The sequence below is a fragment of the Balaenoptera borealis genome, assembly GCF_965194805.1.
Source record: "Balaenoptera borealis genome assembly, chromosome: 18".
Classification (NCBI taxonomy): Eukaryota; Metazoa; Chordata; class Mammalia; order Artiodactyla; family Balaenopteridae; genus Balaenoptera; species Balaenoptera borealis.
In genome coordinates this window covers 1,287,884-1,314,615 of record NC_138877.1, presented here as the reverse complement: position 1 = coordinate 1,314,615, position 26,732 = coordinate 1,287,884, and the positions used below count along the sequence as shown (strand labels likewise).

At 42.8% G+C, this 26,732-nt stretch overlaps 2 protein-coding genes and 1 pseudogene across 8 annotated transcripts in view; 2 read left to right on the top strand and 1 right to left on the bottom strand.

Moving 5' to 3' along the window:
• PARP4 (poly(ADP-ribose) polymerase family member 4) overlaps positions 1-20,801 on the bottom strand; it is a 33,135-nt gene extending 12,334 nt beyond the window's left edge. The window contains 7 exon segments of the mRNA XM_082364976.1: positions 1,238-1,349; positions 1,351-1,409; positions 2,243-2,380; positions 2,875-3,024; positions 5,755-5,877; positions 6,655-6,730; positions 20,667-20,801. Of these exon segments, the coding sequence (XP_082221102.1) occupies positions 1,238-1,349; positions 1,351-1,409; positions 2,243-2,380; positions 2,875-3,024; positions 5,755-5,877; positions 6,655-6,730; positions 20,667-20,677 (669 nt within the window). The 5' untranslated portion in view covers positions 20,678-20,801.
• LOC309615383 (antizyme inhibitor 1 pseudogene) lies at positions 11,218-12,924 on the top strand (annotated as a pseudogene). Its single transcript has 3 exons — positions 11,218-11,667; positions 11,812-11,923; positions 12,166-12,924. The product of its transcript is annotated as an antizyme inhibitor 1 pseudogene (transcript).
• A 229-nt stretch (positions 20,802-21,030) lies between the features above and the next one.
• Positions 21,031-26,732, top strand: part of CPAP (centrosome assembly and centriole elongation protein) — a 61,509-nt gene continuing 55,807 nt past the window's right edge. For 2 of the 6 annotated variants that reach the window (XM_082364902.1, XM_082364901.1), the window contains exon 1: positions 21,176-21,544. The gene's annotated coding sequence lies outside the window, so the exon portion shown is untranslated. Of the gene's footprint in view, positions 21,135-21,175; positions 21,545-21,609; positions 21,632-26,732 lie in introns of those variants that run through there. The other 4 variants (XM_082364904.1, XM_082364899.1, XM_082364900.1 and 1 more) reach the window with 4 other exon arrangements.

Here is a 26,732-nt window from a genome sequence, read left to right as displayed (position 1 = left end):
TCTCCTTCCGCCCCTCAGCTGGAGGGAGATGGCCCATTTCCGAGCAGTAATTCTATCCTCCTCAGCAGTGACTGGCTTAAGAATGCACACATGACTCACTTCCGGCCAAAGAGATGGAGCCTTACAATAGCCAAACCACGGAAGCAACCTAAGTGTCTGTAGACAGAGGGCTGGATACAGAAGATGTGGTACGTATACACAGTGGAATACTACTCAGCCATAAAAAAGCATGAAATAATGGCATTTGCAGCAACATGGAGGGACCTAGAGATTATCATAGTAAGTGAAGTAAGACAGAGAAAGACAAATGCCATATAATATCACTCATATGTGGAATCTAAAAAATAATACAAATGAACTTATTGACAAAACAGAAACAGACTCACAAGCATAGAAAACAAACTTATGGTTACCAAAGGGGAGGGGGGAGGGATAAATTAGGAGTTTGGGATTAACAGATACACACCACTATATATAAAAGAAATAAACAACGAGGATTTACTGTATAGCACAGGGAACTATATTCAATATCTTATAATAACCTATAACAGAAAAGAATCTGAAAAAGTGTATGTGTGTGTATATATATATATATATATACATTTAAAACCAAGTCACTTTGCTGTACACCTGAATCTAACGCAATATTGTAAATGAACTATACTTCAATTAAAAAAAGAAAAGAAGTAAGAATCTGCCAGGGGCTTCCTCTTAGAGACACGAGAGGAACGCTTCAGCTGGGATGCTGTGAGCTGATGGTAAGGGGAGTGGCTGTTGGGGGTGGGAGCTGTCCCTGCAGGAAGCACGGCGATGGGAGCAAGCCGGGCCCTGAGGCCAACGCTGCCTCTGAGTGAACTGGACCAGCGGCCGCCCCACAGCGGGACTTCTCGTCCTGCAGGGTGATAAAGCCTCCTCGTTGTTCAAGTCAGGAGCAGCTTTCTGTTTCTTCCTGGAAAGAACCCTAACTCATCTCCTGACCTGGAAAATCATCTCACAGCACAGCAATTCTGAACACTTGCCTCTGCACCACTCTTCCAACACAGGCTCGTTCGGGAGCGTGGTTCAGATAACTTCCGTAAGGACCCAACTCATTCCAAAACGGCTCACGGTTTGTTTTTGAGCAAACTCTAGAGGCAACTTTCATGATTCAATGTTACCTTAGTCATCAGATGTGAAAAGACCCCTCTTCCCTGCCCCCAACAAACTGTAAACTGAATTCCACGGCGCAGAGGCTGACCAGGCAGAGGTCCCCTTTCTTAGCCAGCAGCCTCAGGCTGACCTTCTCGGCCGGGGCGGCTCTGTGAGGTATTAACCTGGAGAACTCAGCCATCATCGTCTGCACTTGTTCCTGTTTCTCCATTTCTCAGCGCTTCCTTTACTAGGAGGAGAATTCCCTCTGCCTTGCTCACCTTTAAATAGAAGATGACATATGATTATTAAAACAATCTTGATAATCTAGAAAAAGTAAAGTAGCATGTATAAAAATACCTAAAACGGTTGTTAGGTACATCACAACTACTAGTTTTCTACTGGACACCGTCATAAAACAAATGCCATATTGTTGAAGATGCATCTCATTTCCAAAACTGGGATCGGCTTAACTAGAGGAAAGAACCAGAGTCCTGAATATCAGTATGTCTGTACCTACATCTGCGTCCACAGAGAAAGGAATCCTCACGCGGGAGACCCGCTTTTCACTCAAGAAATTTAGAAAGATGTCAGGTCAGACTAGGAATGAAACCCACCAGAACACTTCAAATTACACAAGTGCTTTTGGACTTTACCCCAGGAAACCTTTTTCTCCATGAAATGAATCCGTTTAACTCCAAGGAGGAGATGGTCTGTATTATTTTAATGTGACGGTGCAGCTGTCCAAGCTGTACCACTGAGAATACCTTCTTCACCTGCTCCTTCAACTGTACACAATTAAGAAGAGCTTTCTGAGGGCTGCAGGTGTGCCTGCCTCTCCCCAAGATGGTCGAAGACACAAGATGGTCACTCTGAAGCAGATCAGGGCCTGAACCTCTCCCTGAGGACCAGGAGCGCCCGTGTCCCAGGCCTGATGCAAACCTGCTGGCCTAGGAGCTCCTGAGGTTGACACTCCACAGACAGGGGCTCTATTCCCTTGGAAGCTCATTTCCCTGCAGTGGCCTCAGTGTCCCTTTCTCCAGGTGAGAAGGAAGAAGAGTCAGGAAAAGCAGGTCGGCCCCATCAGAGTCGGCCTCAAGGACACTGGACTTACGTCATTAAGGCTCGTGCTGTGCACCGGTCTGAGCACTGTGTGCTCCAGGCGGCCGAGAGCTTCCGCCCAGAGCATCTCCACCAAACCGCTCACCTCTGGGCTCAGAACGCTTGAATTTACGGCCTCCTCTGAAAGGAGCTGCAACCACAGAATAACAAGGAACACCAACAAAAAGAGTTCATGAGTGGGTTTATTTAACACTGAGATGAGCAGAGGCGTGAGGAGAGCCAGGAGGTGATAGCCCGGGAGAGGGTGCCTTAACCCCGGGGCCCTCTCTGCCGGTCTCCCCCTCTCCCCCCTTCTCATTACCCCCATGTTGTTTTCCCTCCTGCCTTTTTCTTCGCCCCGTTAGCTTTAGGCCTGCCAGCAGCACTGAAGGCTAAGTGGCATTAGGGGTTGAGGACCCTCACCCCTGGCCTGGGTTACGAGGAAATCTTTTGAAAGTGGGGAGGTTAGTGGCTCATCCTGGAACTCCCTCCCCATGCCGCTTCCAGGCCTCTCTGTGGGCTCACCTTTCCTTCTCTCACCTCCTGCTCTCATCTCCTGCCAGCTTTTGATTTGTCATGTAGAAAACATTTCTATTAAATATATTTAATCAATAACACGAAATAATATGTAGACATCAACCTTACTGCTTGCAGTTTTTCAGATGCTAGCTGGGTTGCTTCGGGTGCCAGATGTTCTCTTAGTAGAAACCCTTGTTTCTTCAGCTCTTCAATGTAATTTTCATAGTATTCACTCGCATCTGCAGAGGTTTTCTTTACAGAGAACTGCCTCCTGGACTGTGAATTACAGTCCATAGCAAAGTGTTAGGATCTGAGGATATGGTAACCTGTTAGCACAGCAGTCTTTAATAAACACCTACTACGTACCATGGGGAACAGGAGTACAAGTAAGGCATTAGTTCCCTGACGTAAAGGAGTTTAGGAACTAGTTTTTTCAAAGATTACTTACATCTTCAATTCTTCACAAAACAGCCTCAAACCTGAAAGTTGTGGGGAAAAGCCTGAGAGGCACAACAGGTGGAAAATACACACTGGACTCAAGGAAGAGCCTCTAGAATGTTCGTTCAGCTCATTCAGGCCCAGACTCTTGCTTTAGACACTACTCTAATTTGCTTGAAGTCTGGCCTTCTGGGAACAGAAAATCAGGCAAGGGGAGGGAGAGACGTACCTCAGAAATGAGCCATTGTCAGCATAATGCTTCTGAGATTCATCTGTGTTGTCATGTGTATCAGTAGTTTTATTGTTACTGCTGAATAATATTCCATGATATGGATATACCAAAATTTGTTTATCCATTAACCAGTTGATAGACATTTGAGTTGTTTTGGGGTTTGAGTTACCATGAAAAAAGTTGCAGTAAACATTCAAATATAATAAAACATTTGTAAAAAAAAACATGTTTTCATTTATCTTGGGTAAATAACTAGGACCAGGATAGTTGAGTCATCTGGTAAGTGTATATTTAACTTCATTAAAAAGTACCAAGCTGTTTACCAGTGTCTAAACTATTTCGCATTCTCCTTAGCAGTGTATGAGAGTTCCAAATGCTCTGCATCTTTGCCAAAACTCGCTATTATCAGGATTTTTTTGTTTTCTTATTTTAGCCATTCTGATAGGAGTGTAATGGTATCTTATCGTGGTTTGGATTTACATTTCCCTAATTACTAATAATGTTGAGCATATTTTCACGTGTTTATTTTTCATTCATATACCTTCTTTTGCAAATTATGTGTTCAGATCTTTTGTCTATAATTTTCTCTGGTTGTTTTTCTCTTTAGTGATTTGTAGGAGTTATTTATATATTCTAAAAACACATTTTATACCAGACACACATTCTGCAAATATTTCCTCCAAAGCTAAGGCATGTAGCTCTGTTTTCTGGATAGTGTCTTTTATAAAGCAATTAAAAAAAAAAAAAAAGGAAATGAGGCATTGTTAGAGACAGGACACAGTCTAAACGAAAGTATCCCCCTTGGCAAGGAGAAAGGCAGGGATGCTGGCACGTCGTGCAGACGAAGGTAAAGGCAGGCCGGGAGGGGCCCCTGCATAGGCAAATGCCTCCGTCATCCCAGCCGTCCTGATGGGGTGTTTGTCTTCCCGAAATCCTGCCCCTGCCTCAACCTTGGAGAACGTGGAGGACTTGGCGCACACCACGTCCAAGTCACTTCGTTCAGGAAGGTAAAACTTAGCACGATTTTGGAAGATTTCCACCAAACTGGTTTAACAAAGGAGAAGGGCCAGCTCACAGAGCCTCTTGTACAGAAAAGCTCTGTCCATCTGGTCAGGGAGGGTTACTCCCTTCGAGGGAACAGAGTCACGGTCGAGCACGAGGTGAGTGAGGGAGGCCAGAAGGGACGGCTTCCTTTCCAATGAAGAAAAAACTCCAACACATCCTATCATGGTTTTCAACTTGATTTTTACTTACTTTTTACCCACACAACTAAATTCTCCACAAAATATGGTATACATTTCTAGGTAAAAGGTTAACAAAAGCCTTTATTCTTCTTGGACACATTTGACCTTGGGTTAACTTTTTATATGTTTCCATGGAATCTGGATACGGGTGGATGCCAGATGTAACATCAGGCAAAATTGCTTGGGTATCAGAGACCTCTCCTTAATGACCTGTCCCGGCACTGGAGGTCAGTGAGTGAATGCAGACAGCGGGCGGCGAGCCTGCGCCCTGGGCCCGGGGCCCTGCATAACCGCCCTTCCCTGGGCTGCATCACGGGAGGTCTGGGCCCCTGGAGAGATGGGAATCTGCTTCCTCAAACCAGAGCTGACACCCCGAGCGGGGCAAAGTGAGGAGCGCCCAGAGCCTGAGGGAACTGCTGTGCGGACGCTGCTGAGCCCTGCGCCCCCCGTTAGTCTGAGGGTCTGGACAGAAGACACTCTGACATGGGCTGCAGATTTTACTGGAACTTTAGGTATTGGCGCTGGGTTTGTTTTTGTTCCATTATTGTTTTAGGTTGGAACCATGCCCTTGACCTGACACAGACCTAGCGAAGGTCGTGGCCTCTATGCAGCCCTCCTTGCTGTCCCTGAGCCCAGGGCACTTCGCGTACATTTCAGGATCAGTTGAGTCATGGGGGGGTGGGATCATGATGTGTTGTCCCTCCCAGGTGGCAGCTTCCGAGGGGCGGGGTATGAAGTCTTTTCATCTTTGGGCCTGGCCTCTAGTTGGTTGCTTGGTACACAGCAGGTGCTTAATGAAGTGTGTGAAGGGATCTCTGTGAGGTGTGGACATTAGGAAAGTTTCCAGAAGTGACTCAGAACAGGAGCAGGAACCTGCACCCCAGGGCATGTTTTCCTTTGCCGAGAATTCATGCTGCTCCCACCCAGCCCTCCTCACTTCCACATCCCAAAGAGCACATCTCCACTTTTCAAAACTGTTTACCAGCTAAAAAGAAGAAAGTTAACAGATTGGCTGGTTCAACTGACCAGTGTTAATGAAATTAGCTATGAGCAAGGTGGGTAAACACATAGAAGTCAACATGAAGACTGTACCTCGATGCCGTCGGCCAGGAGGAAGTGTGCGGATATCAGAAAGCCGTGTTCCCTGGGGTCCTCAGGGTTCTGGGGGCACCTCAGCTCCACCATGGCTGTCTCCTTACCTCCCTCTGTCCCTACCTGGAAAACAGGTTGCTCTTTCTTACGCTGCATTCACTAAATAACAAACCATACTTGCCATTTTAAAACGTTGATTATAAAACTGATACATGTTCATTTTCAGATATAATTTAGAAAATATAGAAAGTAAATAGAAAAAATAAAAATCATCTGAAGTCCTACTACAGATATATAATCACTATTAATATTTTGTTATATTTCCTTCCAGTATTTTTGCTATAGATACACCTGTATATGTTTAAACTGTACCACTTTTCATATTTTCTTAATCACAGAGGAAATGTTATTTTCAAGTAACATTTTATTAAAATACCTAGAAGATACAAATGGAACATCATTTTGAATGCTGGTGCTATTTTGCATTTGTATGATGTCCGAGGAAAAGTTTTTTGTTTTTCTTTTTAAGGAAAAATAATGGAAATTCAACATAGTATAAATACTTGGTGCCAAAGTAGACTTGGTGTCTACTCTTAAAATACAAGAAACTGTTAATAACAGGGAGGAGTACCTTTATTTTTTAATGTCATATTAAGATTTTATACTGTTTACACTTTTATTATAAGCATGCGTTTCTTTTACAATAAAAGCTAAAAATTAAACATTAAATTTTAAATGTAAAAATTTTCTTGACTATTAAAAATCAACTCATATACTAAGGAATATTTATTCAGGATATGCACAATTTTTCAAACAACAAAAAAATTATCAAACAGGAAAAATAATTAGAACAGAACTTTCAAACAGTTCTGTTCCCCCAAATAGAAATCAGACTCTTACTTTTTCCAAGGTGTTATATTTTGCAACTTCAAAATCTTGAGGAAAATGAGGAATTCCAACATTCTCTGTATAAAACCTGAAATTTGTGTAATAAAATGTTAACATTAAAATGAACTTTTAAACAGAATTTTCATAAAATTTTTCTTGTAGATCTCCTAATTCTATACCAAATACATTATAAGTCCCTAATGCCCCCTTAGATATTCTAAAGATGGTTAAAAGGTCTTGTGGAATGATCTGGATTCCTCCTTCACATAATTCTAGAGCTCTGATTCTATAGCGAGGCTGCAGTGGCGGCGGAGGTGATGTGAAGCAGAAGCAGAGGCCCCTGACAGACGCAGGAGACCTGTGTTCAGTCTGGGCTCCGGCCCTTAGAAGCCGGTCACTCCAGACAGACCCCCACCTCTCTGGACTACAGTCAGCTCCGCTTTAAAATAAACTAATTAACTAACTAATTAATTTTTTAATTAAAGGTGTCAGACTTATAATTTGTACTTTTAATTTTGATATTTGCTCTCTCCTTTAACACGAAGATTAACAAATAAAGTAAGATCAAATGTGATGTCTAATTGATATTGCAGTTTGGGGTACGTATGCTTTAAGAAGCCATGTAGAACTTCAGACTCATATACTCCATTTGGGGAAGGTTGTGTTACTTTCATTTTTTTAAAATATCAGGTAGAGAGTAATGAACTGTCTTTACTCTGAAGGCTGTTCAGGAAGGTAACAGTGAGCAGACTGCTCAAATCTCATCTCCAGTGGTTTTTCTTTTTTAAAATCAATCTAACAGTTACATCTAATCTCATATAACACTGACAAGATAAAAATAGTTATCACTATAGCAGTTGGAGTAAGTCTTAAATAAATAAAAACTTAATAAAGAGTTAGAGGGGCTTCCCTGGTGGCGCAGTGGTTGAGAATCCACCTGCCGATGCAGGGGACACGGGTTCGAGCCCTGGTCCAGGAAGATCCCACATGCCGGGGAGCAACTAAGCCCGTGCGCCACAACTACTGAGCCCATGTGCCACAAATACTGAAGCCCGCGTGCCTAGAGCCCGTGCTCTGCAACAAGAGAAGCCACCGCAATGAGAAGCCCGCGCACCACAACGAAGAGTAGCCCCCGCTCGCCGCAACTAGAGAAAGCCCGCGTGCAGCAGCAAAGACCCAACACAGCCAAAAATAAATAAATAAATGAATAAATAAATAAATAAATAAATAAGTGACTCTGTTTAAAAAAAAAAAGAGATAAGCAAGATAAATTAAAATACTACAAAAAATACTGAAGTACTAATAGCCTTTTAATACTGTGCTTGAGGTTTACAAAACATTTTGCCAACTACGGCGAGTCTTAGGGATCAGAAGTCGATTGCTTAGTGAGTTCAACAGTATTTTCCTTCTCCGTGGAATTGTCCAGGGATGGATCATCAGTTTTCACTTCTATAATTAAAACAAACAAAACACGTTTACTACTCAAAGATTTATTAAAATTAGTTAACAATAAATGTTGGAATTATTAAGCTTCTTGAATATGGTCGTATCTGCCATGCTAGTCTGTTTTTTCAGGTGTGCTTAAATTAGCTCTAGTTATTAGTAATCCAAGGACAAGTGGGAAAAGAGGAAGGTAGATTAAAAGATAGTGAAAAAAAATCATTGTAATTCTATTTATTAGGCATGTGAGGAGAACTGATTGATAGGTATACAGTTTCAAATGGCATTTTTCTATTCTGGAGATTACGGTACGCATAGTCATGAAAGGTGTTACTGTGGGTCAGAATGAGCTCTGAGAACCATCGTGTCACCAGCGAAGGAACTGCGGAGGCTCTAGTTTAGAGGGAACCAAGGCTTCTATGTGAGGCCAGACAATTTTTGCTTCCTATTTTTCTTATAGAGGAATCGTAACACTATGTATTATGATATAGGAATAACTTCTGATGCAAGAATGTCTTTCCAGTTCTATAGAGATTTCAAAAGTCATCAGTGTATTTGTAGTAATTCTGAATCTGACTGTATTACTGGATGTTGAAAAATATTTTCAATATAAAAGGACTTTACTATCCTGCCTATTTTGTTTTAGCTACCAATGTCTGAGACAGTAAGAAAGACTGATATAACAGCAGTTCTGGGTAATCGTTTGTCTAAAGAGGCTGCATCACACCACAACATTTAGATTCTAAAGCTCTTATAAATAATTCACTTGATATCATACAATATGATATCTAACATACATCATGTTCTTATAAATTAATATTTATCAGAACTGCCTGCAAGGACCTACTGTACAGCACAGGGAACTATATTCAATAACTTGTAATAACCTATAATAGAAAAGAATCTGAAAAAGAACATATATGTATAACGGAATCACTTTGCTGTATAACAGAAACTAACACAACATTGTAAATCAACAATACCTTAATTTAAAAAAATAGAACTGGGCTTCCCTGGTGGCGCAGTGGTTGAGAATCCGCCTGCCAATGCAGGGGACACAGGTTCGAGCCCTGGTCTGGGAAGATCCCACATGCCGCGGAGCAACTGGGCCCGTGAGCCACAACTACTGAGCCTGCGAGTCTGGAGCCTGTGCTCCGCAACAAGAGAGGCCGCGATAGTGAGAGGCCCGCGCACCGCGATGAAGAGTGGCCCCCGCTTGCCACAACTAGAGAAAGCCCTCACACAGAAACGAAGACCCAACACAGCCATAAATAAATAAATAAATAAATAAATAATAATTAAAGGTGCTAATAATTTAAAAAAAAAATAAATAAATAAATAAACCCAAAAGTTTAACAAAAAAAGAACTGCCTGCCTTTTTATTTATTTATTTAGCTGCGATGGGTCTTAGTTGCAGCACGTGGGATCTTCATCGCGGTGTGCGGGGTCTTTAGTTATGGCATGTGGAATCTTTTAGTTGTGGCATGCAGGCTCTTAGTTGTGGCATGCATGTGGGATGTAGCTCCCTGACCAGGGATCGAACCCCGTCCCCCTGCACTGAGATTGCGGAATCTTAACCACTAGACCAACAGGGAAGTCCCCTGCCTGACTTTCTATTTTATTTATTTATTTATTTATTTTAAGTGTATTTTTTTAAAGTCTTTATTGAATGTGTTACAATATTGCTTCTGTATTATGTTTTGGTTTTTTGGTGGTGAGGCATGTGGGATCTTAGTTCCCCAACCAGGGATCAAACCCACACCCCTTGCACTGGAAGGCAGAGTCTTAACCACTGGACCACCAGGGAAGTCCCTTGCCTGACTTTTTAAATTGAAGTATAGTTGATCTACAATATTATATTCATTTCAGGTGTATGACATAGTGATTCAATATTATTACACATTATACTCCATTTAAAGTTATTACAAAATAATGGCTATATTCCCTGTGCTGTATGATACATCTTGTTGCTTATTTACTTTATACATAGTAGTTTGCTCCTCTTAATCCCCTACCCTTACCCTGCCCCTGCCCCCTTCCTTTTCCACATTGGTAACCACTAGTTGATTCTCTGTATCTGTGAGTCTATTTCTGTTTTGTTATCTTCATTCTGTTTGTTTTACTTTTTACATTCCACATATAAGTGGAAACATACAGTATTTGCCTTTCTCTGTCTGAATTATTTCGCTGAGTATAATACCCTCCAGGCCCATCCACGTTGCTGCAATTGGCAGAATTTTATTATTTTTTATGGTCCAGTAGTATTCCATTGTATACATGCACCACATCTTCTTTATCCATTTGTCTGTTGATGGACACTTTGGTTGCTTCCATGTCTTGGTTATTGTAAATAGTGCTGCTATGAACACCTGGGTGCATGTACGTTTTCCAATTAACGTTTATATTTTCTTCTGATAAAGATCAAGCAGTGAAATCCATTGCTGGATCATATGTCAACTCTATTTTTAGTTTTTTAAGGAACCTCCTTACTGTTCTCCATAGTGGCCGTGTCAATTTACATTCCCACCAACAGTGTAGGAGGGTTCCCTTTTCTCCACACCCTCTCCAGCATTTGTTATTTATAGACTTTTCGATGATGGCCATTCTGACTGGTGTGAGGTGATACCTTGTTGTGGTTTTGATTTGCAAAAACTGCTTGACTTTTGACGAGGAGTGCCTTTCTCTATGTCCAAAGGCTTTCGTTTGGGCCAGATTCCAAACTAAAATTTGGGTTTATAAAGGAGACAGGTTTCTACTGGAGAGCGCAGCTAGTGTGGTGCATGCGTGACCCACGCTGTCTCTCTCCACAGGCCTGGGCGCCCCCCAGCCGCCCTGGGTGTTTCTGCTCAAGGCAACCACACCCCTCTTTAAAAATTCCACCAAAAAAAGAGAAGATGCATTGGGCTATTATCTCAAGGTGAGCTTTCTGACCAAGCACACAACCACCCAGAGGCCAAGGAGAAGTGCTGTGCAGAGAGCAGTCTGACATCAATGGCGAGCCACGTTGGGAACCCAGCTGAGAGTGGGGTCATCTCCTAGCTTGTCTGTTGGGCTGCATATTTTAAGGACCCAGACAGAAGGCTTAGTGGCCTGTCTCTTGTTCTGCCTGGGTTATGACTCTCAGCTTTCTGCAACATGGCTGAGATGTGCAATGCGAACTGCTCAGCTGGCCTGTCGGATGAAGGAACACACCTTGCAAATGTCACTGATGACTGTTTATGAACATACCTTGACAGGAGAAAGTGCATTTTTTTGTGGGAGATCTTGGAAAGACTGTGAAGAAACGCAGTCAGTGGCAGAACAAAGTGGCTCAGATAAAGCCATCCTACGTGGTAAAGTGCCACTCCACTCCAGCTGTACTTGAGATCTTGGCAGCTCTTGGATCTGGACTTGCTTTGTTCCAGTAAAACTGACATGGCTGCAGTGCCAGAATTGGGTGTATCTTCAGAAAACATAATTTACACAAGTACTTGCAAGTAAGCATCCCAGATAAAGTATGCAGCAAAAGTTGGAGTGAATATCATGACATGTGACGATGAAGCTGAATTGAAGAAAACTGCACACCATCACGCAAATGCCAAGACTGTATTTCATTAGGTTCACTTGGTTCATCTGTCCTGGATCTGGGGGTGCTGGCAACATCCACACACCTCTACACTCTGTAGGCTCCACGTGTGCTGCTGCTGATGTAGAGCAGCTGGGCCATCTTCTTCCCCTTCCCTTAGGGCCTTACTACCTATGGCAGCAGAAGGTAATACTGGAGGTGAACACTGTAACATGAAGTGTGGCACTACCTTGAAGATCAGTAGGCATGTTTTTGGAAGGTGCTAAGGAACTTGATGTCTAAATCACTGGGGTTAAGGGGACTTCCCTGGTGGTCCAGTGGCTAAGACTCTGCGCTCCCAATGCAGGGGGCCCGGGTTCAATCCCTGGTCAGGGAACTAGATCCCACATGCCACAACTAAGAGTTTGCATGCTGCAACTGAAGATCCCGCAGGCCGCAACTAAGACCCCGCACAGCCAAATAAAAAAAAAATAATAATAAAATAAATAAATAAAAATAAATGAGATAATATATTATAAAAAAAAATTGGGGTTAAATTTCATGTTTCAAGGGTCTGCAAAGAATCTCAGGTATACGCCCACGGTCTATCAGATGCTCGGTGTGTGTGACATGGCTGGAGAACTTGGCTCCACGATGAACATGTTAGACGTTGGTGGGGACGTCACAGGAACAAACTTCAGCTGGAAGAGGTTAATCATGTTGCCAGCCCTTTGCTTGATGTCCACTTTCCTGAAGGATCTGGCGTTAAGATAACTTCAGGACCTGGAAGATACTGTGTGTCTTCTGCATTTACATTTGCTGTTAACATCATTGCAAGGAAAGTTGTTGAAAATGATACATTTTTCTCTGGAATAGAAAAACCAGAAGTGATGAACCAGCCTTCATGTACTATATGAATGATGTTGTTTATGGCTATGTTGCAAGTAAACTGTCTAAGGACTTAAATACCATCCCATTCAAAAGAAATACAAGGAAGATGTTCACAAGCAGCCCTTGCGGTCCATCCTGTGATGAGGTTGATCAAATTGTGGAAAACTCTCTTCTTCTTGTATGTGGGAGATTGGCTTTTCTCTGATAACACGGGAGCAAATTCTTTCCATGAACCATATGCTTTTAATTATTATTCACAGGCCAGCCATTTATTACATGATGTTATTCAGTGATTGGCATGAGATGCAGGATGCTGGAATCACATCAGACACAATGATGAAAGCTTCTTCTTTGTGCCTTCGTTCACTCGGCCGAGGCTACAAGACAGCTTCTCCACTGAAGCTTAAACAGGTGTTAACACTTCTTTAGATCTGAAGTTGCAGGGGAAGCTTGTCTGGTCTACGTTCCAGTGTGGAAAAAATGTGAACAATCTTATTCTGTTAATTCTCTTGGAAACAAAGACTATTAGTAATAGGTATTTGGAACCAGATGATATCAGCTTTCATCTATAATTCACTGGGGGTAATTGGGAGATTTAGGTAATGTATCCAGATTTAAACTTACCAGTTTGCCCTACCCCTTAAGCATTTAAAATAAAATATGCAACAAAATGGATGACTGAGTGGCAATGGAAGCCCATTAACTGGGTTCCCCATTAAACCATTTACATACAAGTAGTACACAGTTTTTTTTTAAAAAAATAAATTTATTTATTTATTTATTTATTTTTAGCTGTGTTGGGTCTTCGTTTCTGTGAGAGGGCTTTCTCTAGTTGTGGCGAGTGGGGGCCATTCTTCATCGCGGTGCGCGGGCCTCTCACTATCGCAGCCTCTCTTGTTGCGGAGCACAGGCTCCAGACGCGCAGGCTCGGTAGCTGTGGCTCACAAGCCCAGTTGCTCTGTGGCATGTGGGATCTTCCCAGACCAGGGCTCAAATCCGTGTCCCCTGCATTGGCAGGCAGATTCTCAACCACTGCGCCACCAGGGAAGTCCTAGTGCACAGTTTTATATTAAGGGTTCATGTTAAAAAGTCTGTAAAGTTAATGTCTTTCACTCAGATATATCAAATGTCAGTGGAAGAACAGTGTGACTTCAGTAGATATGTTTAGTGTATATACAATGTGTAAATTTAAGCTTTGAACTGTAGTTTAATAAATGTAAAATTGCATCATAGTATTTGTTGTATTTGACCTAATGTAACCTTTGTATGACTGCAATAAAATTTTGCATAGAGTAAAAAACAATTACACTTCAGGTTTTCTGAGATTATGAGTGTTTTTGTAGTCATTTTGAATCTGACCACACCAGACTGAATACTGAGAAATCTATTTCTATTGCTAAAGTAGTCTTTTGTCCCTCACTAGTTTGCTGCCCATTTTCTGAAATAATAATAAGACTACTTATTTTCATAGTATTTCTGGACAATCCTTTGTCTATAATATCGTTGACAAACCAAAATATTTACTATAGAACCTCTAATACATTAAGCACTTGATATGAAATACTTACCAGAGCTGCCTGCCTTTTTTTTTTTTTTTAAATTTATTTACTTATTTATTTATGGCTGTGTTGGGTCTTTGTTTCTGTGCGAGGGCTTTCTCTAGTTGTGGCAAGCGGGGGCCACTCTTCATCGCGGTGTGCGGGCCTCTCACTATCGCGGCCTCTCTTGTAGCGGAGCACAGGCTCCAGACGCGCAGGCTCAGTAGTTGTGGCTCACGGGCCAAGTTGCTCCGTGGCATGTGGGATCTTCCCAGACCAGGGCTTGAACCCGTGTCCCCTGCATTGGCAGGCAGATTCTCAACCACTGTGCCACCAGGGAAGCCCTGCCTGCCTTTTGATCAGGAGTTGGTGCGACATCCAGTGACTTACAGGGATCGTAATTCTTTATGTCCACCAGTCTCCTTTCTTTGATAGATTCCCATATAAAATCTGGGTTTGCAATATAAATATGGGTCTTTTGGATAGACTTCAGTTGATACTGGCTCAGAACATCAGCATTGTCTAAGATTACATGTGTACACTAAGAAAAAATCAATTCATTATGCATTAGTTAAAAACAAAATTTAAATAAATTATTTCTACCTGTTTCTCACCCCATTTGTAATAATTTTTTTTCAGATTTCTAAAACTCTTATGAATGACAATTTCTAGTTACATAAAAGTTTAAAAAAATCAACAGAGTACGGATATGGATACACCATAATTGATTTACCATCTAACCACCTCACCGTAAGAAGTAAAAATTGAAGTCCACAGTCATTAGACCCAGGCCTGCAAATGCAGGGCCTGCCCCTGTACGCTGCTCTCCCCTCTGTGGGTCATTGGCGGGGCTGGCCCAGCCTGCCCCATCCTGGACCATAGCCCTGGGGTTTGCCTACAGGAAGCCTGATTTGTTCTGTGAAGCACATTCAACTCCAGCTGGGTGCTGGGTGCTTCTCTGGTATTTAATAGTTTGCCTATGAATATCAGAAACAGAATGTCCCAGTTTACCTATATTTTAGGCAGAATTGTATATTCTTCCCTTACACAGCTTTCCTTACTTACCTGACTCACCATTTCTGTGGATGGATGAATAATTCATGCCTGTTCTCAGTTCATTTTCTGGGTAGAGAATGACAACATGGTCTCTCATTTTTAGAAACTCTCACATACTGTGAGTGCAATCTTTTTGGACATTATTTTCCAATGTACATAAACATCTGAAATGTGCACACCAGCTACTATAACAAAGGAAGCAGCTCGATATGTGACGGTGAGGAATGATCTCTCAGATAAATCGTGAAGTGGAAAAGCAAGTGCAGACCGTGTCTGCTGTGCTGCATCTGTGGCTGAAACAGAGCTGTGTGCTTGTGTGTGTTGTCTGCGCAGAGAGCAGCTCCAGAACTGGTCCGGGCAGTTCCTGGTCCGGGCAGATCCTGGTCCGGGCAGATCCCACGTGCGGCGGAGCAACTAAGCCCATGCACAACAACTACTGAGCCTGCGCTCTAGAGCCCATGAGCCACAACTACTGAGCCCGTGTGCCACAACTACTGAAGCCCACGCACCTAGAGCCTGTGCTCCACAACAAGAGAAGCCACCACAATGAGAAGCCCGCGCACCGCAATGAAGAGTAGCACCTGCTCGCCACAACTAGAGAAAGCCCGCGCACAACAACGAAGACCCAACGCGGCCAAAAATAAATAAATAAATAAATAAATAAATAAATGTATATATATATAAAAAGAAACAATAAACTAATGAATGGTGAGATACTGGGTTTAATTCACAGTAGCTCTTTGTCGGTCTTTGAACCTGGAGTCTGTTCTAGCAGCTTGCCCACAGTAAGCTGGTGTTTCCTGAAGGGCGGTGGGTCCCACTGGTTTAAGGAGGGTCAGCGAGCAGCTGTCTCTCTCCACACGGCCTCTTAACCCTTGACCACCGGGTTCCCCTGGCTGTAGTCCCACCCTAGGCCCTTGCTGGGCAGTAGTGCCCATGTGAGGCCCTAAATGCCATCTGTGTGCAGACAACCCCCAGTGTAGGGCAGAAGGTCCACTGCGTCCCAGCACGTTCCCGACATGCAGAGCCCCCTCCTGGACAGCCACCGCCGGGGCTCCATCCTGGGCTTCGGCCCTTGACTGCCCCTCCACCCCCGGGAGCCAGGTCCTGTCCCCATCCCTTTGGCCCCGGCCCTCCACCCAGCAGCAGAGCCCTGACTGTCTCTCCTCTCTGCCCCTCATCTCTTCTCCACACTGAAGCATGAGCAACCTTTTTATTTTGAAAATTATGTTCCAAATGAAATTCATATTTCCTATCATGGTTCAAGGCCTGGCCTCTCCCCAGCCTCATTCTGGCCGAGGTGGCTTTTTCTTCAGGTTGGCAAAACCCTCAGGGCCTTCACACAGCTGTTCCTTCTGCCCAGGACCCTTCCCCCTACCCTACCCACACTTGTGTATCCCACCCAAGATGTAGTATCCGCCCAAAAAATTAACGAACGAGGGCTCCACACTTCTTTTTTCTTATGAGGTCTGGTTAAATGGAAGTCCCTTGATTTAACTCTGCCTTTCCTTCACATTAATATTTATTAACTTCATAGGTATTGATTGTCTTTTACATTCAAATTGATTCAAAATTATCAGTGTGTAGATGGGAATGATGATAGATACTGTGAAAGATATTAGACTACGCTATGTAGGTTAATCTATCTTGCTCTCAATGCCCAACAGTTAAAAAACAAAAAAATAAACAAACAAAACTCTGTAATGAATCTTTCACCGTTTTCAGAAGAGTCTGTGTCATATGCCCGGCCTGTGCTGGACAAGGCAGGCTGAAGCCAGCATGGCTGCTCAGACCCACCTCTGGATTCAGATTTGTCCTGGGTGAGTTACTAAGTCCTCTGACCTGGTCTTTAAAAAATATTTTCTAATAGAAAAGTAGTTCATGTTCACCTCAGAAAATACTGAAGATACAGAACTGTGTAACAATAACAAAATAATCTCAAAACTAGGGTTCCTGTTTTGCTTTTTCTTCCAGGCTTTTTTCTATATGTATGTATTGTAATGGAATATAGGATTATCAAAATTGAAACCATACTATATTCATAATATCTATCTTGCATTTTATGTCAGCATTTTATCTTTAATATTGTATCATTAAGCATTCTTGGAAAACATTTTTTTTCACCAATAAGATTTTTTTTTTTTAACATCTTTATTGGAGTATAATTGCTTTACAATGATGTGTTAGTTTCTGCTTTATAACAAAGTGAATCAGCTATACATATACATATATCCCCATATCTCCTCCCTCTTGCGTCTCCCTCCCACCCTCCCTATCCCACCCCTCTAGGTGGTCACAAACCACCGAGCTGATCTCCCTGTGCTATGCGGCTGCTTCCCACTAGCTATCTATTTTACATTTGGTAGTGTATATATGTCCATGCCACTCTCTCACTTCGTCCCAGCTTACCCTTTGCCCTCCCAGTGTCCTCAGGTCCATTCTCTACGTCTGCATCTTTATTCCTGTCCTGCTCCTAGGTTCTTCAGATCCATTTTCTTTTTTTAAATTTTAGATTCCATATATATGTGTTAGTATATGGTAGTTTTCTCTTTCTGACTTACTTCACTCTGTATGACAGTCTCTAGGTCCATCCACCTCACTGCAAGTAACTCAATTTCGTTTCTTTTTATGGATGAGTAATATTCCATTGTATATATATGCCACATCTTCTTTATCCATTCACCTGTTGATGGACACTTAAGTTGCTTCCATGTCCTGGCTATTGTAGAGCTGCAATGAACATTGTGGTACATGACTCTTTGAATTATGGTTTTCTCAGGGTATATGCCCAGTAGTGGGATTGCTGGGTCATATGGTAGTTCTATTTTTAGTTTTTAAAGGAACCTCCATACTGTTCTCTATAGTGGTTGTATCAATTTACATTCCCACCAACAGTGCAAGAGAGTTCCCTTCTCTCCACACCCTCTCCAGCATTTATTGTTTGTAGATTTTTTGATGATGGCCATTCTGACTGGTGTGAGGTGATACCTCACTGTAGTTTTGATTTGCATTTCTCTAATGATTAGTGATGTTGAGCATCCTTTCATGTGTTTGTTGGCAATCTGTATATCTTCTTTGGAGAAATGTCTAATTAGGTCTTCTGCCCATTTTTGGATTGGGTTGTTTTTTTGATATTGAGCTGCACGAGCTGCTTGTAAATTTTGGAGATTAATCCTTTGTCAGTTGCTTTGTTTTCAAATATTTTCTCCCATTCTGAGGGTTGTCTTTTCGTCTTGTTTATGGTTTCCTCTGCTGTGCAAAGCTTTTAAGTTTCACTAGGTTCCATTTGTTTATTTTTATTTCCATTTCTCTAGGAGGTGGGTCAAAAAGGATCTTGCTGTGATTTATCTCATAGAGTGTTCTGCCTATGTTTTCCTCTAAGAGTTTTATAGTGTCTGGCCTTACATCTAGGTCTTTAATCCATTTTGAGTTTATTTTTGTGTATGGTGTTAGGGAGTGTTCTAATTTCATTCTTTCACATGTAGCTGTCCAGTTTTCCCAGCACCACTTACTGAAGCGGCTATCTTTTCTCCATTGTATATTCTTGCCTCCTTTATCAAAGATAAGGTGACCATATGTGCGTGGATTTATCTCTGGGCTTTCTATCCTGTTCCATTGATCTATATTTCTGTTTTTCTGCCAGTACCATACTGCCTTGATTACTGTAGCTTTGTAGTATAGTCTGAAGTCTGGGAGCCTGATTCCTCCAGCTCCGTTTTTCTTTCTCAAGATTGCTTTGGTTATTTGGGGTCTTTTGTGTTTCCATACAAATTGTGAAAGTTTTTGTTCTAGTTCTGTGAAAAATGCCATTGGTAGTTTGATAGGGATTGCATTGAATCTGTAGATTGCTTTGGGTAGTATAGTCATTTTCACAATGTTGTTTCTTCCAATCCAAGAACATGGTATATCTCTCTATCTGTTTTTGTCATTTTTAATTTCTTTCATCAGTGTCTTACAGTTTTCTGCATACAGGTCTTTTGTCTCCTTAGGTAGGTTTATTCCTAGGTATTTTATTCTTTTTGTTGCAGTGGTAAATGGGAGTGTTTCCTTAATTTCGCTTTCAGATTTTTCATTATTAGTGTATAGGAACGGAAGAGATTTCTGTGCATTAATTTTGTATCCTGCTACTTTACCAAATTCGTTGATAAGCTCTAGTAGCTTTTTCGTAGCATCTTTAGGATTTTCTATGTATAGTATCATGTCATCTGCAAACAGTGACAGCTTTACTTCTTTTCCGATTTGGATTCTTTTTCTTTTTCTTCTCTGATCGCTGTGGCTAAAACTTCCAAAACTATGTTGAATAATAGTGGTGAGAGTGGACAACCTTGTCTTGCTCCTGATCAGTGGCTCCCAGAAGCAGGCTTAAATTAAGCCCCTTTAGAATACTGTATGGCAGGCCATTGCAGGTGTGTGCCCAAGCAGGAGAATCTATAATGCTAAAGAGCTAGCAGTGGCCAATCACATTAAAACTTCGGGCGCTTATACTATTCATGAGTTTACCTCCAACAGGTCTGCCCATCCAACCGAAGTAGATGGGAATTCCACTGGAGAAGGAGCAATCAATTTGTTTAATTTTGTCCAGAGAAATACAGGAACCTAGCATATGTACTGGAAGTGGAACCAAAACCCCAAGTTCAGTTACAAATTAGACAACAAGTGCTAAGTTTCATTGGGTTCAAATAGCTGTGGGTAAAAAGGACTGACTAAAGATTCTAAGGAATATTCGTCACCTCCGTTCAGCAGAATGGTATTCGTTTCTTTTCCACAAGATTGTGGAATGGACATTGACAGTGGGGGACTGTAATAGGAAAGAACCTTCTGTATTCTATTACAAGTGAATCACTAAAGGGATGTTGCCTGTAAGCTTAAGTTATACACAATGGCCCATCTCTGGGAACCCTGCCTGCCAGGTAATGAGCATTAAGCTAAAATACCTTTGTTTAGCTCACAAACCTCCTGACCAGGCTCACCTGTGAATGAATGACTGCAGGGAGGAAGAAATTAACCCATCCCCTCCAGAGGCTGATGGGAACCAGGAGATGTTTGACTTTACGACCCTTTGAGTATAAAAGGAGCCTGAATTCTAACTCAGGCAAGATGGTTCCTTAGGGGCACGAGCCCACCATCTACTCGGTCTGCGGGCTTTCCGAATAGAGTCGTTAGTCCTTGCCCCAAGTACTGCTTTTTGGGATTATTGGCCTCTCCTGCGGCGCAAGCAATACAAGCTTCGACTTAGTAACAGTAGTTCATTTCTTAGACTGTACCGGTTGTTACAAATAGCACTTCATTTGCTTTCTTTAAATATTTATTTAAACAGACACAAAGCCCGGATGTGTACACAATGGTAACCTGCAGTGTCTGCATCTGCAGTGGCAATTAAGAAAACGGTTTTTGAGTTTTGCACTTTAGTGTTCAAAACAGAACTAGGTTTATTTTAATAAAAAATAAACAAAATAAAATTAGGCTTTATTACCTAATGGGCGCAGAGCCAAATACGCATTAGGCAGAAAAGACGAGCGATAGCTACTTTAGGAGTGAATTCATCACAAGGTTACCTTTGACTCATCAAAGAGTGTGGCCGACTGTCCTTTTTTCTTTTACTTGGTCACTCGTGGCACAGAAGACAAAAACAAAAAACAAAAGACGCGGAACTAGACAGACGCCCCCGCCCCAACCGCGAGGGGGCCAGCCGAAGTTTTGAATGGTAGGGGAGGGGCTCGGTCTGTCCCGGAAGTTCTCTCCGGGAACTGTTTCCCCCCGCGTCTCCGCCCGCCACCACCACCCCTTGCCCGCGCCCGGGCGGAAGACGCCGGGCCGTGAGCGCCTAGTAACGTGGAACGCCGGGTCGCCGGGAGTGGTAGTTTGCGTGAGTCCGGCTACGCGCTCTCGCAAGCGCAGAGGGGCAGGTGGGAACTACATTTCCCAGGAGCCCTCGGGCCCGGGCGGAGCCGGGCTGGCCGCGGAGGCTGTGGCGGGTGGTTTGTAAGGGTAGCGGCGGCGACGACGACGGCTCGGGTCCTGGCGTGAGTGGACTGAGAGGCTGGGGCCGCGGAGCGGGACTTCGTGGCGGGGTTGGGGTGGGGGTGGGGAGGACCGGAGGAGCTGGTGTGTTCGTCGCCCTGCATCCACGAGGGACGGTGGGGCGCGCGGGGAGCGGCGCCGGGCGGCGGGGGGACCTCTGGGTCAGTGTCGGGCCTGCGAGCGCTGTTCCGCGGCGGCTTCTCGCGGGCTCCCGCCGCTTGTGGTCTCGGCCGCGCCCTGAGCTGCTGCGCGGAGGCGCGGGGCCGCAGCTGCGCGAGGAGCGCGTCGGTGCGTCACCTTCCTGCTGGTCAGGGCCGGTCTGCCTGCCGGCAGGTGCGGTCTTGCAAAGCTTCGGGTTTGAAAGCTTTGCTGTGGGTTGGTGGCTTTCAAGGACGTGTACTTTGGGAGACCGGTAAGTCACCTTCCTCAGCGACCAGTTACTTCTCAAGGCCTGAGGGAGGCTTTGAATAGTTTGCGTCTACGCTTTCCGCCTCTCGAGGTAGAGAATTCATCCCCCCCGCCCCGCTGCTTTAAAGAATGTTTACGTGGCAGTCTTTGGAGGTTTCAAGGCTGTCCGTTCATTTCAAACAGATTTTGATATCAGGAAGATCTGAGTCCACCTGCTAATAATCCTTTCTAGGCATTTTGCTGTATATGTTCCCTTTACCAAGGCCTTAGCATCAATTTTAAGTAACGGGTTAAGGTGGAATTGTATTTCTGTGCGTCATGCTGACAGTAAATATACCTCTAGGATCATAGTGATGAAGCTGAAATGAAGCAGGGGAGGTTTCTTTTTCACGTGGGCGAGAGATGTGTTACCGAAAGTGAGTTCCGGATGCTCCTACTCAAAAGCCAGTGAAGAGGCAAGGCTGGTGGAAAGGAAAGTTTGCTTTCTTTTGGGTGCCGGGAGCGGGGAGGGCGACTCCTGTCCAAAGGCCGGCTCCCCTCCCCCGCCCTCCCCGGCGACAGTCGACAGTCGTGGGTCAAGAGCTGTTATGGGCGGCGGGAGGGGCCCACGTGGAAGCAGCGCAGGCAGCTCGGACAGGCATCTTGAAGCTGGTCATGCGGTGCTCTGGCCAGCGTCATCTTGACTGTTTTAAGTAGTTAATCTTCGGTTCCAAAGTCGGTTTGTTCCCATTTTCTTGAGGCCAGTTCTTAGAATTGCGGCAGCTTTTGTCATGGCTACAGTTAATGTAGTTCACTTCTCCCACCTGATGGGGGTTTCAGTATCTGCAAGACAGCCCACCGGAGAGGGCTCAGGATATTAGCTACAGCCCTTGAGAAGGAGCTAAAGTGCCTTGCCTTTGCTTAATGACTAAACTATTATTGTTTTGTCCTGTTTGACTGCTTTTCTTTGCTTCTGCATTTTCTCACTTCTCTGGTTAAACTTATTCTTTGGCTAAAGTTTTTCCACAGACAAAAAGGCAGGCTGAGGACATGGGGGGCAGGGACCATAGGGTCCTGCTCTGTTTTAGATGCAGACGTCTGAGTGCTGCATCACAACGATGCTTGCGCTTGCCAGTCTAGTAGGGAACTTTGCTAGTTTTTTGTTTTGTTTTGTTTTAATTGGAGTACAGTTAATTTACAATGTTGTGTTTCAAGTGTACAGCAAAGTGATTCAATTATACGTACATACATATTCTTTTTCAGGTTTTTTCCTTTATAGGTTATTACAAGATATTGAGTAGAGTTCCCTGTGCTGTACAGCAGATCCTTGTTGTTTACCTGTTTTATGTTTAGTAGTGTGTATCTGTTAATCCTAAACTTCTGATTTATGCCTCTCACCCCCACCCCCTGCCAATCTACTTTGGTAACCATAAGTGTTTTCTGTGTCTGTGAGTCTGTTTCTGTTTTGTAAATGAGTTCATTTGTATCTTTTTTTTTTTTTTTTTTAGATTCCACATGTAAGTTATATCATATGATATTTGTCTTTCTCTGTCTGACTTCACTGAATATGGTCATCTCTAGGTCCATCCATGTTGCTGCAAATGGCAATTTTCCATTTTGTTTTATGGCTACTACTCCATTGTATATATGTACCACATCTTCTTTATTCATTTGTCAGTGGACATTTAGGTTGCGTCCATGTCTTGGCTACTGTAAATAGTGCTGCTATGAACATTGGGGTGCATGTATCTTCTAGAATTAGGGTTTTCTGTGAATATATGCCCAGAAGTGGGATGGCTGGATCATATGGTAGCTCTACTGTTAGTTTTTTAAGGAGCTTCTTTACTGTTCTCCATAGTGGCTGCACTAACTTACATTCCCACCAACAGTGTAGGAGGGTTCCATTTTCACACCTTCTTCAACATTCATTATTTGTAGACTTTTTAATGATGCTATTTTGACTGGTGTGAGGTGATACCTCATTGTGGTTTTGATTTGCATTTCCCTGATGATTACTGATGTTAAGCAGGGAGTTTTGTAGTATCTGGTCTTATATTTAGGTCTTTAATCCATTTAGAATTTATTTTTGTATATGGTCTTACAGAATGTTCTAATCTCATTCTTTTACATGTAGCCGTCCAGTTTTACCAGCGCCACTTATTGAAGAGACTGTCTTTTCTCCATTGTGTATTCTTGCCTCCTTTGTCATAGATTAATTGACCATAAGTGTGTGGGTTTATTTCTGGGCTGTCTATCCTGTTCCATTAATCTGTATGTCTGTTTTTGTGCCAGTGCCATACTGTCTTGATTACTGTAGCTTTGTAATATAGTCTGAAATCAGGGCGTGTGATTTCTCCAGCTCTGTTGTTCTCTCTCAATATTCTTTTGGCTATTCGGGTTTTTTTGTGCTTCCATACAAATTAAAATTTTTTTATTCTACTTCTGTGAAAAATGCCATTGATAATTTGATAGGGATTGCATTGAATCTGTAGATTGCCTTGGGTAGTATGGTCATTTTAGCAATATTGATTCTTTCAGTCCAAGAACACAGTATATCTTTGCATCTTTTTGTGTTGTCTTCATTTTCTTTCATCAGTGTATTATAGTTTTTGAAGTACTGGTCTTTTGCCCCTTAGGTAGGTTTATTCATAGGTATTTCATTTTTTTATGTGATGGCAAGTGGGGTTGTTTCCTTAATTTCTCCTTCTGACATTTCATTGTAAGTGTATAGAAATGCAGCAGATTTCTGTGTATTAATTTTGTATTTAGCAAATTTACTGAATCCATTGATGAGCTCTAGTAGTTTTTTGGTAGCATCTTTAGGATTTTCTGTGTATAGCATCATGTCATTTGCAAACAGTGACAGTTTTACTTCTTTTCCTATTTGGATTCCTTTTCTTTTTCTTCTCTGATTGCTGTGGTTATGACTTCAAAACCATGTTGAATAAAAGTGGTGAGAATGGGCATCCTTTTCTTGTTCCTGATCTTAGAAAAAATGCTTTTCACCATTGAGTATGATGTTAGCTATGGGTTTGTTATATATGGCCTTCGTTATGTTGAGGGATGTTCCCTCTGTGCCCATTTCCTAAGAGTTTCTATCATAAATGAATGTTGAATTTTATCAAAAGTTTTTTCTGCATCTACTGAGATGATCATAATGTTTTTATTCTTCAATTTGTTAATGTGGTGTATCACATTAATTGATTTGCAGATATTGAAAAATCCTTGCATCTCTGGGATAAATCCCACCTGATCATGGTGTATGATCCTTTTAATGTATTGTTGGAGTTTGTTTGCTAGAATTTTGTTGAGGATTTTTGCATCTATGTTCATCAGTGATACTGATCTGTGATTTTCTTTTTTTTGTGATGTCTTTGTCTGGTTTTGGTATCAGGGTGATGGTGGCACATTTAAATAGAATGAGTTCAGACGTATTCCTCCCTCTGCAATTTTTTGGAATAGTTTGAGAACAGTAGGCGTTAACTCTTCTCTCAGTGTTTGGTAGAATTAACCCGTAAAGCCATCTGGTTCTGGACTCTCGCTTGTTGGGAGTTTTTTAGTTACTCATTCAGTTTCAGTACTGGTAATTGGTCTGTTCATATTTTCTACTTCTTCCCAGCTTAGTCTTGGGAGATTATTGTACCTTTCTAAGAATCTGTCCGTTTCTTCTAGGTTGTCTATTTTATTGGCATATAGTTGCTCATAATAGTCTCATATGATCTTTTGTATTTCTGTGGTGTTGGTTGTAACTTCTCTTTCATTTTTTCTTTCTTTTTAAGGAACGTAATGCATTCTTTTTAAATTTTTTAAAAATAAATTTATTTATTTATTTATTTTTGTCTGCATTGCGTCTCCACTGCCGTGCGTGGGCTTTCTCTAGTTGCAGTGAGCGGGGGCTACTCTTAATTGTGGTGCACGGGTTTCTCATTGCGGTGGCTTCTCTTGTTGCAGAGCACGGGCTCTAGGTGCGCAGGCTTCGGTAGTTGTGACACATGGGCTCAGTAGTTGTGGCTCGCAGGCTCAGTAGTTGTGGTGCACAGGCCTAGTTGCTCCGTGGCATATGGGATCCTCCCGGACCAGGGCTTGAACCCGTGTCCCCTGCACTGGCAGGCAGACTCTTACCCACTGCGCCACCAGGGAAGTCCCTCGTTTCTGATTTTATCGATTTGGGCCCTGTCCCTCTTTTTCTTGATGAGTCTGGCAAGTGGTTTATCAATTTTGTTTATCCTTTCAGGGAACCAGCTTTTAGTTTCATTGATCTTTTCTGTTGTTTTTAAAAACCTTCTCTCTTTTTTTTTTTTTCTTAAAGCTTATTACTTTTTAAAAAAAAATTAATTAATTAATTAATTTTTGGCTGTGCTGGGTCTTCGTCTCTGTGCAAGGGCTTTCTCCAGTTGCGGCGAGCGGGGGCCACTCTTCATCACGGTGCACAGGCCTCTCACTGTGGTGGCCTCTCCCGTTGCGGAGCACAGGCTCCAGACGCGCCGGCTCAGTAGTTGTGGCTCACGGGCCTAGCCACTCCGTGGCATGTGGGATCTTCCCAGACCGGGGCACGAACCCGTGTCCCCTGCGTTGGCAGGCGGATTCCCAACCACTGTGCCACCAGGGAAGCCCCTCCTTCTCTGTTTTTTGGTGTTACAGAATGACCTTGTAGCTTGTCTTTGTTCTAAATTTGGATTTCATGAGTTTCCTGACGAGGTCATTTAAATTCAATCAAGGTTACTTGGTTGATTCTGATGAAGAGTTGTTGCCTTTTTTACATAGGTTTCCAACTCAAAAGTAGTTAGAATTAGTTTGCTTACCACAGTTTAAAAAAATTATTCAGGAGTAAGAGATATCCAGTAAAGTGCCTTAATCTTTTTTTTTTTTTTTAAATAACACATTCTTTTTTTTTTTTTTTTTTTTTTTTATTTATTTATGGCTGTGTTGGGTCCTCGTTTCTGTGTGAGGGCTTTCTCTAGTTGTGGCAAGTGGGGGCCACTCTTCATCGCGGTGCGCGGGCCTCTCACCACCGCAGCCTCACTTGTTGCGGAGCACAGGCTCCAGACGCGCAGGCTCAGTAACTGTGGCTTACGGGCCCAGCTGCTCTGCGGCATGTGGGATCCTCCCAGACCAGGGCTCGAACCCGTGTCCCCTGCATTGGCAGGCAGACTCTCAACCACTGCGCCACCAGGGAAGCCCTTAATCTTTTTTTTTTTTTTGGCCACACCATG